The sequence below is a fragment of the Hypanus sabinus genome, chromosome 14 (assembly GCF_030144855.1).
Source record: "Hypanus sabinus isolate sHypSab1 chromosome 14, sHypSab1.hap1, whole genome shotgun sequence".
Classification (NCBI taxonomy): domain Eukaryota; kingdom Metazoa; phylum Chordata; class Chondrichthyes; order Myliobatiformes; family Dasyatidae; genus Hypanus; species Hypanus sabinus.
The window spans coordinates 3,419,949-3,434,227 of record NC_082719.1 but is presented as its reverse complement, the minus strand read 5'-3'; the positions used below and the strand labels follow the sequence as shown (position 1 = coordinate 3,434,227).

At 40.3% G+C, this 14,279-nt stretch overlaps 2 protein-coding genes across 6 annotated transcripts in view; one reads left to right on the top strand and one right to left on the bottom strand.

Annotated features, from left to right (window-relative positions):
• LOC132404527 (retrovirus-related Pol polyprotein from transposon 17.6) overlaps nt 1–14,279 on the bottom strand; it is a 218,274-nt gene that overhangs the window by 62,869 nt on the left and 141,126 nt on the right. The window lies entirely within an intron of this gene.
• Nucleotides 1–14,279, top strand: part of cds1 (CDP-diacylglycerol synthase (phosphatidate cytidylyltransferase) 1) — a 127,026-nt gene that overhangs the window by 51,498 nt on the left and 61,249 nt on the right. For 4 of the 5 annotated variants that reach the window (XM_059988698.1, XM_059988696.1, XM_059988694.1 and 1 more), the window contains 2 exons: nt 4,825–4,900; nt 7,093–7,232. In XM_059988698.1, coding sequence (XP_059844681.1) covers nt 4,856–4,900; nt 7,093–7,232 — 185 coding nt within the window. In that variant the 5' untranslated portion in view covers nt 4,825–4,855. The remainder of the gene's footprint in view (nt 1–4,824; nt 4,901–7,092; nt 7,233–14,279) is intronic. The other variant, XM_059988697.1, reaches the window with a different exon arrangement.

Genomic DNA, 14,279 nt, shown 5'->3' with positions numbered 1-14,279 from the left:
TACAGGGACCAGATTGTACTAGTGCACTGTTTGGACTCACAACCAGATTCAAAAAAGAACCAGTGGAAGATGCAGATCTATTGAGATTTCTCTGGTGGCCTAATGGTGATCTCAGCCAAGATATGGTGGATTTCAGAATGGTGGTACATCTGTATGGAGCAGCTTCATCACCGAGCTGTGCCAATTTTGGTTTTAGGAAATGTGCAGATGACATTGAAGAGCAGTTCAGTCACGAGACACTGGATTAAAATTTTGCATTGCTTCTAGGTTGATGACTGCCTTGTGCCAGTGTCCTCCGAGGAAGAAAGCAGTGTGTCTCTCTATCATGACCTTGTATCAATTTGTGCTAAAGATGGCTTTTGACTCACAAAGTGGATAAGCAACAGACATAGTGTGCAGGTTGTGATACCCAAAGGGCAAAGAGTGAAAGACATGAAGGATTTCGATTTGGATCAATACTCTCTTCAGTGGAGAGAGTATTGGGTGGTCATAGTGCATTACTGTCAAGTTTAAGATCATGCTCACAGACCACTCACTAGAAGGAGGATCTTCTCCATAGTTAGTTCCTTATATGGTTCTTCACGAATCTTGAGTCCAGTGGTGATATTTGCTAAGAAGATCTTACAAGATCTATGTAAGAAGGAGCTTGGCTGGGAGGACACTATACCAACATCAGTTGCTCAAGAGTGGACAAGCAGATTTTGCTAAATGTTTGAAGCCCCAGATTTTGGAGTGGTTACCACTGCACTGTTTCATCATTTTACAGATGCAAGTGAAGTTGGCTATGGAGTAGTGATCTACCTATTGTTGCACAGTGCACACTCTGGTGCACAGTGCATTTATCATGGGAAAATCTAGGATAGCTCTACTGCAGACAGTTTCTATCCCTTGTATGGAGCTCGTCACTGCTACAAAGGCAAGCCCTACAGGCATATTGTGAAGGAAGGAGTTACACTAGCAGATTCATGACTTCAGTGTTTTGGACTGATAGCACTTCCACGCTGGAGTATATCAAAAATGAAACTTCTAGGTTCTGAACTTTCATTGTAAACATAGTTTCAGAAATTCTTAAGGTCTCTCAAGCATCTCACTGGAGGTATATAAACTCATCAAGCAACCGGCAGATGCGGCTTCTAGAGGGTTGAAGGTGAAAGCATTCCTGAAGAATGGGACATGGGTGTCAGGGCCTCAGTATCTTCTTCAGCCTGAAAGTAAATGGGTTATGAATCCAGATCGGAGAACTTCTGGTACATGACTGAAAAGTCGAGAGGAGTATTACAATGAGTGTCATGCAGATTGAAGAGAAGGTGGATGTGGTAATATGTATAATTCTTGATTGGACCCATTTAAGAAAGACATTGGCCTGGATTCTTAGATTTAAGAACCTGCTCTTGTTTCTTAGTCAAAAGAGGAAGCAAATGAACAACTTTGTTGCTCAGTCTGACTTGGATGAAAGTCAACAAGGGTTTTCTTTGGGGAGAGAGACTGCGGGAGTCGAGGTTGTCTCACAGTGGAGGAGCTCAGAAAGGCTGAAATGGAGATCGCTGGGTTTTGCCAAAGTAAGAGATTTCCAGATGAACCTCCATTTTTCACATGTAGGAGTAGACTAGTTTGGACCTTTTGAGGTGAAGAGCAGAAGGAGTACAGTGACGTGGTATGGGGTCATATTCACCTGTCAAGCAATACAAGCTGTTCACAATGAAGGGTATCTTCTTTAGACACAGATCCCTATGCTAATGTACTTTAATGCTTTACAATAAGAGAAGGACAAGTTAGTGAACTGCACTCTGAAAAATCAACAAACTTTGTTGGAGTTGAGCGTGAGCTGTGAGAAGCCATTGAGAAGTGGAATCACTCACAGATCAATGATGTTCTCCAAAAAGGAATCAAGTGGGTTTTTAATCCCGCAGCTGGTTCACATCATGGAGGAACATGGAAGAGATTGATCAGGTCTGTGCAAAAGATCCTCAATTCCACCATGAAGGTATAGAATCTTCACAAAGAGGGTTTTCACAGAGTCCTTTGTGAAATAGAGGTTATCAATGGTTGTCTAATTCCAAAAGCATCCACCAATCCCAATTATTTGGAAGTATTAGCACCCAACCACCTGTTGCTTCTGTAGACCTCACCTTCTTTACCACCAGGACAGTTCCAAAAGGAAGACATTTGTGCTCATCGTAGATGGAAAGCAGGTCCAATACTTGCCAAGCTTACTTTGGGAGCAGTGGGTCAAGTTGTATTTGCCACAGTTGCAGGAAGGTCTGAAATGGTCAGGTACAAAATGCAGATTCCTCCCAGGAAACGTGCTTATCGTTATTGACACAGTGCCTCGAAACTCATGGATTTCAATTCTTCCATACAGAAGAGGATTTGTGCAGCAGCTGTGCATCAACACCAACTATCTGGACAGGTTTATAACTAAGATCTGTCTTCTACACCACAGTTGTCACCAAATTCTTCAAGACCTTTATGTGCCTTTGAGAACATAACCAAAGCAAAGGCTGTGGATGAATCAAGTTTCATAGTCTGCTGAGGGCTAATCTGTGGCGTTCAAGAATGTTGATCCAGAACTATGTAACAAGTCAAGGTATGACCTTTAGAAGGCTGTTTTAAGGGTGGGGAAAAAAAACAATTTTGATTTAAGAATAGAGCTGGTACTGGATACATGCCAACTCTGGCCAGGTTTGTAAGCAATTGCTTTCTATAAGGTGAACCCTAACCTCATGAGTGGCTATGGAGATTCACTCTGAGATTAGCTCAGTGCCTTTTATACACCCTTTGAAAGGGAAAATAAAACTGCATCTGTGTGAAACCCTGCAGCATCTGGTGCCCTTGAAATCTCTGTCTCAGAGGCCGATGTCAGAACTTCTTTCAACCCTCGTAAGGTGTTGGGCCCCAATGGTGTACCTTGTAGGGCATTCAAAATGTGTGCCAACCCACTGGTGGGAATGTTCAAGGACATCTTCAGTCTCTGACTCCTACAGTTGGAGATTCCCACCCCCTTCAAAAAGGTGATAATCACACCAGTGCCTAAGAAGAGCAGGGTGAGCTGGCTTAATGACTGCCACCCAGTTGCACTCGTATCTACTGTGATGAAGTGCTTTGAGAGGTTGTCATAACCAGATTCAGTTTCTGACTAAGCAAGAACCTGGACCTGGACCTGCTGCAATTTACCTGTTGCTACAATCAGCCTCCAGCACATGCAATTTCATTGCCTCTCCACTTGGCCTTAGACCGCCTGGACAATAGCGACACCTACGTCAGGCTGCTGTTTTTTGATTACAGCTCCGTGTTCAACAGAATCATACCCTCAGTTCTAATCAACAAACTCTAAAGCCTGGACCTCTGTACCTTCCTCAGCAACTAGATTCTTAAATTCCTCAACAGGTGATTACAGTCAGTATGAATCGGAAGTAATATCTCCTCCTCGCTAACAGTCAACACTGGTGCACCTCAAGGATGAGTGCTTGGTTCACTGCTTTACTCTGTCTACACCCATGACTGTAGGGCTTGGCAGAAGTTCAAACGGTTCTATAAATTTACTGATTCTACAACTACTGTTGGCAGAATTTCAGATGGTGACTAGGAGGTGTACAGGAGTGAGAGAGATAAGCTGGTTGAGTGATGTCCCAAAAGCAGCCTTGCACCCAATGTCAATAAGATGAAGGAATTGATTGTGGACTTCAGGAAGGGGAAATCAAGGGAACACACACCAGTGCAGTGCTTATCAAGGGATCAGCAGTGGAAGGGGTGAGTGGTTTCAAGTTCCTGGGTATCAACATCACCTGAAGACCTATGCTGGATCCAACATTTTGATACAATTACAAAAAAGCACGTCAGCAGCTATATTTCATTTGAGGAGGCTTGCTAAGTTACCAAAGACTTACAAATTTATACAGGTGTACTGTGAAGAGCTTTCTAACTGGTTTTATTACTGTCTGCTATGGAGGGGCCACTGCACAGGATCAGATCAAGCTGCAGAAAGTCGTAGATTGTTTTGGATTATCAACTATATTGGGCGCATTCAACACTTTAGCACATTATGGGACTGCTTATACAATTTTGATTTTCTTTAATGTAAGATAAATAAGTTTTTAATCATTTATAATGGATAGGGAAAGAACTTGCTTGGTATTAATATTTGGATGCTAGAATTATATATGTTGTCCACTGAAACATTTCTGAAAATTATAACTTGATCAGATGAATAGATTTAAAATTTTGGCTAATTCCCCAGCATCAGTTTGTTTTTGATCAGTTATATGTTCTTTAACTGTTTTCAGATTCCATCTCTGGCTTCTGGTAACTTTTTTGTTCTTTGATCTTTGAGCGGTTTGATTGGTAACTGATGTGTACTGGAGTGCTTTGGTGAAGAATGGCTCTGCAGCCTGCAGTGGACTAGCAGCATGACTCTGAACTGAACTGAATACTATTGGATGCTTGGTTTAATATTTGGTAGTTTGTGTTGTTTTTAGTCATTTGTGCGAATTGTGTTTTTTTTTTGCACGTTGGGTGTTTGATCTTTTCTTGAATGGTTTCCGTGGTGCTTCTATGTTTTGTGGCTGCCTGCAGGAGAACGTATTGCAGAGTTGAATTCTGTATGTATACTTTGCAAATAAATAGACTTAGAATCTTTGAATCTATCGAACTGCAACTGTTTTAGTAATAAAATACCATTTTCCTTTAAGTTATTAACTATTTAAACTGGTTAGTGCAGCCAAGAATGTTACTTCTTGAGCTTGCTCAAACCTAATTCCCAAAATTTTGTCTCACATGCTAAATCCTTACACAGTTATTAAAGTTTTCAATTTTGCTTTCCTTTAGAAAGCTTGTTTCTTTAGAACCTCCGGTTAAGATGACGCTACCGAACGTGTATAACAGCTCACCGGTAGTTCAAAAGGCAAGAAATTTCTTTCTCTTTTCAATCTTTTTATTAATATCAACATATTAAAATAACAAAAAATAATACGTAATTGTTGGGATTACATAATTAAAAGTTAACATAAATGGATACATAAACAATAGGTACAAAAGAATTACATCTCCCAAAATCATACATGATACAAATATAATGTGTACAAACAAGAGAACTAGGTGTAACAATATGGAAAAAAAAACAGAAAAAGAAGAAATTTGATTTAAGACATTACTAATAACACCTTTGCTGAAGTAAATTGTGTTAAATTATCACATCAAACAATGAAGAAGTGCATTTGTGGTATGAGCCATGCTGGTGTGTTGCAGAGTCAATGCAGATTGAGGGATCCGTTTGGAGAGGAGAAGTCAGGGCAGAGGAATTTTGCTGTCTGTACAAACTGGCCTGGGTGTGAGGTTGGATTGCTCTGGGTACCGAGCCGATTTGAAGAGCTTGAGAGCAGCTTTGTGCTGGCTGGCAAAATCTGTACCTGGAGCACTCACTGTCTACAATGTTCATTCTCTCTCCATAGCACCAGAGCCTTTCACTGCAGTGGTTCCTGCGTCGAAATAGTGAGGTACTATCTGTTGTTTGGACAATATAAGCACTAGCTCAGATAGAATGGAAAGACGGGCTGTTGGGATTGGAGGCGAGAGCTGATTTCGCTCACTCTTCACGATGGTCACTCCTCTTTCAATGCTGATGTGGCTATGAAGACTACCCCGGCTGCTGTGCTCCATGCTCGTTAATAAGATGAACTATTACTGAGGATTTGGGCCTGTTCCGGGGTTCAGATCTGAGGATTCAATTTGGTTCAGAATGTTGTTGCGTCAGTAGTTTGCATGATTTGTGGGGTTTTTTCTCCCCCATCCCCCACCCCCCCCTTTCTCTTTCCTGAAGGAAGTCAGCAAGCCAGGCAAGCATCAATGGAAAAGAGTAAATGGTTGACATTTTGGCCCAAGACCCTTCATCAGGACTGGAAAAAAGATTAGAAGTCAAAGCAAGAATGGGGGGGGGGGAGGGGGAAGGGGAGGAAGAAGTACAAGGTAGTAGATGAAAGGTGAAACCGGGGGAGGTGTGAAGTAAAGAGCTGGGAAGTCGATTGATGAAAGAGATAAAGGGCTATGAAGACTGACCCAACTGCTGTGCTCTGTGCTTGCTAATATGATGAATTGATTCTGAATTGGGTCCTTTTTAGGTTTCTTGCTTTGAGGCTACCTGTTAGCAAACAAATCTCAAGTTTGTATAATTAATACGTTCTTTGATAATAAATATACATTGAACTTGAACCTTGTTCATTCATGTACATACATCTCCATCTGGACTCTCAAACTTTTCTTCCACTTGTCTTCTCTGAATTTCAAGTCAAATCTTACTTTGATAAACATTATTAGCTCTCAACTGAGTTTTCTTCCTTGTGAATGTGCTTCCTTTACAATAACTTTGCTAATTTAAGTCCCTGGTCTTAAATAAAGAATTTTGTCTGCTCTGGCCTTGTTAGCTTATACCTTCGTACAATGTCATGTTTAGTCATGCTAAGGGCTTTGGTGCTTTTTGTTTCAGGTAAACTTCCTTTATTTCATGCTATTTAAAATTCTGAGAGGGCTTGATAGGGTCGGGGGAGAGCTGTTGCTTTATTTTCTGCAACAATCTAGAACTTGAAACCACTGAACTAAAATTAAAAGATAGCTCATTTACAATATGAGGTGAAATATTTGTTTGGTGGGCCATGTGTATTTGTCCTTTGAGACAGAGAATGCCAATGGAAGTAGTGTGAATATTTTTAAGACTAATAGATGGATGGATTGATCGATAAGTAAGGCGGAAAAGGTTACTTTGTGTAGGTAAGAATGCAGAGTTGAAGTTACAATTGGATCTTATTGAATGCCTTGTCACCTTGAGGGTCCAGAATGACCTACCTTTAACAACTATTTTGTATGATATTTGCACTAGCCTACATGAATTTAGCATTGTATTTTGTTCTCAAGGCATTATTGTAACTGTGTACATTTTTAATCTCAACCAAGTGTTTTGATCACTGTGATTTATGCAATAAATGTCAAGCACTTCACAGAACTAACACTCAAGTAGTCTTCTGAATGGACCTGCATGCAGACTTTTAAATATCTGTTCTTTCAATACCTTCTCGGGTAACTTAATTTGTTTTTATAATTCAGGAGACTGATGGGGATGATGGAACAGGCCTGGAAGTCAGTGATCCAGACGTAAAAAGTGATTCGGATATTCCTGATGTCCCACCCTCGAACGACACCACTCCAGAAGTATTCAAAAAGGCATTATCAGGGTTATCTTCAAGGTAACCATTTTGGTTTGTGATGAATTGATATTTTACTTTCTACCTTTTACCAGTCTCTTTCCCCAAGCCATTATCTCGTAACGTAAGAAAAATTGCGGACTTGGAAGATGGGGAATTAAGCAAATAATTCAATATTTGTATTGAGTTTGTGATCATCTCCATTTTTTATGATAAGCAGGGCAAAGACATTCTGTGCAATGAAAGGAAAGTTAAGCAATTCACCTTCAAACACCTGTTTTCATCTCTGACAGAAGATGAGAAAGAGCTAATGATGCACTCAGACAATTCCACTCAGCTGTAGCCTTCAGCCTTGTACAGGTGGCCCCTGTTTTTTGAACGTTGGCTTAACAATGGCTTGCTGTTACAAAAGACCTACATTAGTACCTGTTTTCACTAACCACAGAGGAGTTTTGCTTTTATGAAAAAAAGACGCCCGCTTTATACATGTGTTTATCCCGAGAAAGACTACCATGACCGTAAAACCTTGTGCGGGCAGTTGTGTGTGCATGCGTGTACATGCGCAGGCGTGTACGTGCTGATTTTGTCTCTCCAAATTTTGGCTCACTGTCTTCCTGATAAGTGAAACTACACCGTACATACAGCATTTCTACTTTATATATAAGCTGTGTATTTATCATATTATTCCTGCTTTTACTATATATTCGTGTTATTTTAGGTTTTATGTGTTATTTGGTATTATTTGGTAGGTTATTTTTTGGGTCTGGGAACGCTCAAAAATTTTTCCCATATAAATTGGTAATTGCTTCTTTGCTTTACGCCATTTCAGCTTACAAATGGTTTCATAGGAATGCTCTACTTTCGGATAGTGAGGAAAACCTGTATTGCATAAAACCACGTTGATCAGTACTTGTCTGAATTTGGCTAATTTTTCCCCTTGTTAAGTGCATATGTTGTTCTTTCCATTGTCCAACTTGAACTTATTCTCTACTGTACTCACTTTTCCAGCTTTTATTTTTTTGAAATTGTAAGACAATTATGGTGTAACCTCGTAGCTCTCGCAGCCTAGGTTCAATTCTAACCTTTGCTGCTGTCTTTGTAGAGTCTGTCATTTGTCCCTGTAATTGCTTGAGTTTCTGTCCTCCTGTTTCCTTTCACATCCTTGCTAAAGATGCTAGTTGGTAGGTTAATTGGGCCCTGTAAATTGTCTCTAGAGTGTGTGGATTTTGGAATAGTGAGAGGGAACTGAGGCAACACCCACAAAATGCTGGAAGAACTCAGCAAACCAGGTAGCAACTATGGGGGGGGGGGGGGGGGGGGGGAGGAGGGGTGGTGCGTAAAATAAGTACAGTCAACATTTCGAGCCAAGACTTTTTTCCATTGATGCTGCCTGGCCTGCTGAATTCTTCTTGCATCTCGAGTGTGTTGCTTGGATTTCCAACACCTGCAGATTTTCTCTTGTTTGTGAGGGAACTGAGGCATTGGCTCAAGAGGCTTCGGTGAGAAGAGGTGGTAGCCAAGGTCATTTTGGATCGTCCATTGTGTGTGAGTTGGCCACTGTTCGATCTTGAGGTCTGAGGTTTCAGCAAGGAGGTGAAGTGTGTAGCAGGTAAGAAAAGATAAGGTTTTTTTAATTGTTAACTCAAAAGATACCAAATTACAACTAATTAAATAAAGTAGGAATAAAGGATCAGGTGATGTGTTGCAGTTGCATGATGGTGGACCCTATTGTGGTTCCTGGTGACCACATCTGCAACAAATGTTGGTTGGTTGAGGAACTTGGGCTTAAAGTAGATGACCTGGAATCTGAGGTTCAAACACTGTGAAGCCTCAGGAAAGGGAAGAGTTAGTTTCCTGGACACTATGTTTCAAGAGGCAGTTTCACTGATTAGATGTAGTCTGTAGCCAGAAACATGAGGCTGTGAATGCATGTGAAGCAGTTGGGAAGATCCAGGAGATAGTGCTAGAGGACGTCTGAAATTGTTGCTCCCTGTGAGGGTGAGAATGAGACTGTAGGAAAGATGAGCAAACAAATTGTGGGACCATGGCTCAGGAAGGACCACTAGAAGATGATGTTGGAAGTGTAGTAATGGGGAACAAGGAAGTGGCGGATAAATTACAGTATCATGATTCTTCACTGTGGAGGATAGGAGTAGCATGTAAGAAATTCGAGAGTGTCAAGACAGAAGAGAACTGGAGAGAAGGTGTTTGTGAAGCTGAAAAGTCTGAAGGTAGATAGGACACCAGGACCAGATGGACTACTCCCCAGGATTGTGAAAGAGGTAGCTGAAGAGATTGTGGAGGCAGCAGTAGTGATTGTTCAAGAGTCACTTAGATTCTAGAATGGTTCTGGAGTACTGGAAAATTACAAATGTTCTACTGCAGTTGTACAAGGCCTTGGTGAGACCACACCTAGAATATTGTGTGCAGTTTTGATCCCCTAATCTGAGGAAAGACATTCTTGCCATTGAGGGAGTACAGAGAAGGTTCACCAGATTGATTCCTGGGATGGCAGGACTTTCATATGAAGAAAGACTGGATCGACTAGGCTTATACTCACTGGAATTTAGAAGATTGAGGAGGGATCTTATTGAAACGTATAAAGTTCTAAAGGGATTGGACAGGCTAGGTGCAGGAAGATTGTTCCCGATGTTGGGGAAGTCCAGAACGAGGGGTCACAGTTTAAGGATAAAGGGGAAGCCTTTTAGGACCGAGATGAGGAAAAACTTCTTCACACAGAGAGTGGTGAATCTATGGAATTCTCTGCCACAGGAAACAGTTGAGGCCAGTTCATTGGCTATATTTAAGAGGAAGTTAGATATGGCCCTTGTGGCTAAAAGGATCAGGGGGTATGGAGAGAAAGCAGGTACAGGGTTCTGAGTTGGATGATCAGTCATGATCGTACTGAATGGCGGTGCAGGCTCGAAGGGACGAATGGCCTACTCCTGCACCTATTTTCTATGTTTCACTCTCTTAGAAGGGAGAGAGGTAAAAGACATGAAATTATTGGCCATCTAGCCTGACTTCAGTGATAGGTAGATATTATTATTATTATTAAAGATGAGCTTACGAGGTACTTATAGGCATATGATAAAATGGAACAAAGGCAGCATGGTTTTCTTGAGGGGAACTCTTGCCTGACAAATCTGTTGGAATTCTTTGAGGTAACAACAGACAAGATAGACAAAGGGGAGCTAGTGAATATTGTTTATTTGAATTTTCAGAAGGCTTTTGAGAAGGTGCTGCACATGAGGCTGCTAAACAAGATAATGCCCATGGTATGACAAGAACAATGCTAGCATGGACAGAAAATGGGCTGACTGGCAGGTGGCAAAAAGTGGGAATAAAGGGGGCCTTTTCTGCTGGTGACTAGTCGTGTTCCACAGGGAATGATGTTGGGTCTGCTACTTATCAGGTTATAGGTTAGTGATCTAGATGTTAAAATTAATAGCTTTGTGGCCAAGTCGGCAGATGATACAAAGATAGATGGAGGGACAGGCAGTATTGAGGAAGTAGGGAGTCTGTAGAAGTACTTGGGAATGAGAATTTCATTGTAGGGAAGTGTATTATCATACACCTGTTAGAAGGAATAAAGAAGTAGACTTTTCTAAATGGGGAACATTTAGAGGGCTAGAATATAAAAGCAAGGATGTAATGCTGATATTTTAAAAGGGATTGGTCAGATCACATTTGGAGTATTGTGAGCAATTTTGTGCCCAATCTCTATGAAAGGTAGTGCTGCCATTGGAAAGAGTCCAGAGGAAGTTGACAACAATTATTCTGGAATGAAAGGGTTGCATATGAGGAACATTTGATGGCTTGGAGTCTGTCCTCACTGGAGTTGAGAAGAATGAGGGGGTTGGGTGGAATTCCTTGAAACCTACCTAATACTGAAAGGCCCAGATAGAGTGGATATGTAGAGGATAATTCCAGTAGTGGGAGAATCTAGGACCAGAGGGCACAGCCTCAGAATAGAAATACAGTATGTCCCTTTAGAACATAAATGCAGTCTAATATCTTTAAGCTGAGTGAGGTGCATCTGTGGAATTTATTGTCACAGATGGCTGTGGCATTCAAGTCATTGGGTTTAATTAAAGCAGAGGTTCTGATTAGTAAGAGCATGAAAAATTAAGGGGAAAAGGTAGAAGAATGGGTTTGAGAGGGAAAATAAATGGCCATGATTGAGTGGCAGAGCAGACTCAATGATCTAACTGGCCCAGCTCTCTTACGTTTTATAATCTGGTATTATTATTAATATAAGCTATTTCAATATGATCAGCACAATAATTACATACTTTTCTCATTCCACAATTCTGCTATTAGCTTCTCCATTTGGACAGGTAGTTATGATGCATGTAAATGGGCTCCATTCCTGCTTCTGTCAGATGAACTGTACTGACATACTAAGCACAAATATCTTCACCAGAATAAGATACTTCTAACAAATATTGTTATTTCTATAAACACTTCTTTATGGATTAAAGTCACTACCAAGTATTTTGCAGCTAATGGTGCACTTTGGAAGTGTAATCATTGCTATTATGTAGGGCATGTGACAGTCAGCTTGTGTATAATAAGCTCCCACAATTAGCTTTTTTTAATGGTAGTATTAGAGGAATACATAAGGGCCAGGACACTAAGAATTATTCTCCTTAAGCAATACCACAGAGCCTCAGTTTAATATTTTATATATAAAAAAATACATTGGTTCAGTATTTGGAAGCCAGCCAAAACTTGTGTTCAAATTTTTTTGGTTACTTGACCCAATACTTGACTCAGTTTCACATGGCACCATCTGTTGTGCAACTGACATTTGATACAATTACCTTTCACTGCATGGCAAAACTACAAAGTTCATCATGTACTACCCTGAGATTAATTTTCTTGTGTGCATTCTCAGTGAATACGAAGATACACAATATAATCAATGAAAATTGCACACAAGATGGACAAACCTCAACATCCAAAAGGAAACAAACTGTGCAAGCACAAAAACAAACAAAATAATAATAATAAATACTGAGAAAATGAGATGAAGAGTTCTTGAAAGTGAATCCATACGTTATATACAGTATTAGGACATGGATTCAGTTCCACTATCTACTATTAATTCATCTAATTTAACTCCTTTATAATGTTACTGTTCCAAACATAACTATTTTCTTAATGTAAATACTCTGGTTAAGATTTCTACTGCTATGCTATGTGATGGCTGTTTATATTAGCAGTCTTCTGTAAAAGTGTGTGATGGTGGAAAGTGTGTTTTGGCTTCAGCTAAAATAAGAAGCCATGTTGTCCATCTCTGGGATGTTGTGTCAGCCGATCAGGATTGTAGGATGTGAGAGAAGATCCTAGAGAGCTGTGGGGAAGAATTTTCTGAAGGACAGTAGTCTGTTTTGGGGTCCTTTGGTGGGAGCTGCTGAGCAGGACACAAGGGAAGATGCCGCAGAATGCTGTTGGAAAGAGAGTCTTTGTTGCAAGAAGTGGTTTGTGCAGATGAATGGCTTCAAGGAGGAAGGGCCAGTTGTTCTGAGAGCCAATTCGTTGGAGATGGTCTTCAAGGGGAGTTCGAAATGCGGCGGGTGCTTTCACACAGACTATGAATCCAGCACATGAGTAAAGAGATATACCCACCGACTACTCTAGTATGAGTTCCAATGTTATGTGCACATTGTACTGGTTTAACTGAATGGCTCTGTATCTTTCTTCTGTAACTGTAAATTTGAAAATTTGTTAAATATACTTATAATTTTATGCTAGTATACAATCTGTCATTTCTGGGCTACCGATTAACTGTGTGTGGGCAGTATTTACACAGCATTTGCTCAAATTGAGGTTCCTTTAATTGCAACATCATGACGTTTCTGTTTGGTTGAACCCCAAATCATATCAATTCTAGACATGTATTGTTTATAAAAGCTGGCCTTCTCTCTGCTGAGTCATCTGGCTGTTAGCTGAGTTAGCTAACAAGCCCCACGTCTGTATACAAATCCTGGTGAGAGTTACTTTAAGTAACAGTGAAAAGTAGGGGTTGATTTTGCTTTGTTTATTTTGTCTCAAATTTATTGGTAAGAGTTGGGAAAATGCTATTTTACAGATGCAGGGCCTTGAATTAAGTTATTGAAGGCTTATTTTCAACTTTTTTCAACAAATGCTTTTGAAAAATCCAGAATAATTGGTCACCAGGTGTGGGGCAAGGTTTTCTTTGTTAAATGAACAATTAATATATGCAGCTAGTTTCAGATTACCGGATATTTTTTTCAGTTTGATTCCAGATGGCAGACAAATCATATCAAGAAGAAAAAGACACTTTAGATCACTCCTTGCAATACCTGTAGTCAAAGTGTTTATTATAGTAATTTCTGAGATATCTCTGAGGTCTCTGGGAGCCTATTAGAACATAGAACAGTTCTCCCAAGGCTAGGCCCCTCTACCCACAATGCCTGTGCCAAGCATTATGCCAAATTAAACTAATCCCTTCTGCTTGCACGTGATCAATATTCCTCCATTTCCTGCATAATCATGTGCCTACTAAAGGATCTTAAACACCTGCTTCCACTACAACCCCTGCCTGTGTTTTCTAAGTCCTTATGTCTCTGTGTTTAAAAACAAAAATTTGTCCCACACATCTTCTTTAAACGTTTCCCCTCTCACCTTACAGCTGTGCCCTCTAGTTTTTGACATTTCTGTTTTTGGAAAATGATTGGCTGTCTGCAGTATCTATGCCTCTCATAATTTTATAAATGATATACATTTCTCTCAGTTTCTAAAAAAAAATATATACTGCAGTGAACTTTGAAATCTGCAATATTTTCTATGATTTGAGAGTTTTAGGGGTTATAGTAGGTGTATTCACACCAACGTAACTAGCCAGAATTACCTGAGGACTTTCTGAGACTGCATTGCCGTAATGGTGAGGATTGATTTTTGCACTTGCAATTTGCTGAAGAAATCAGCCTGCCTTCATTTTGGGTCAACACAAGGAAATCTGCAGATGCTGGAAATTCAAACAACAACACACACAAAATGCTGGTGGAACACAGCAGGCCAGGCAGCATTATAGGGAGAAGCACTGTCGACATTTTGGGC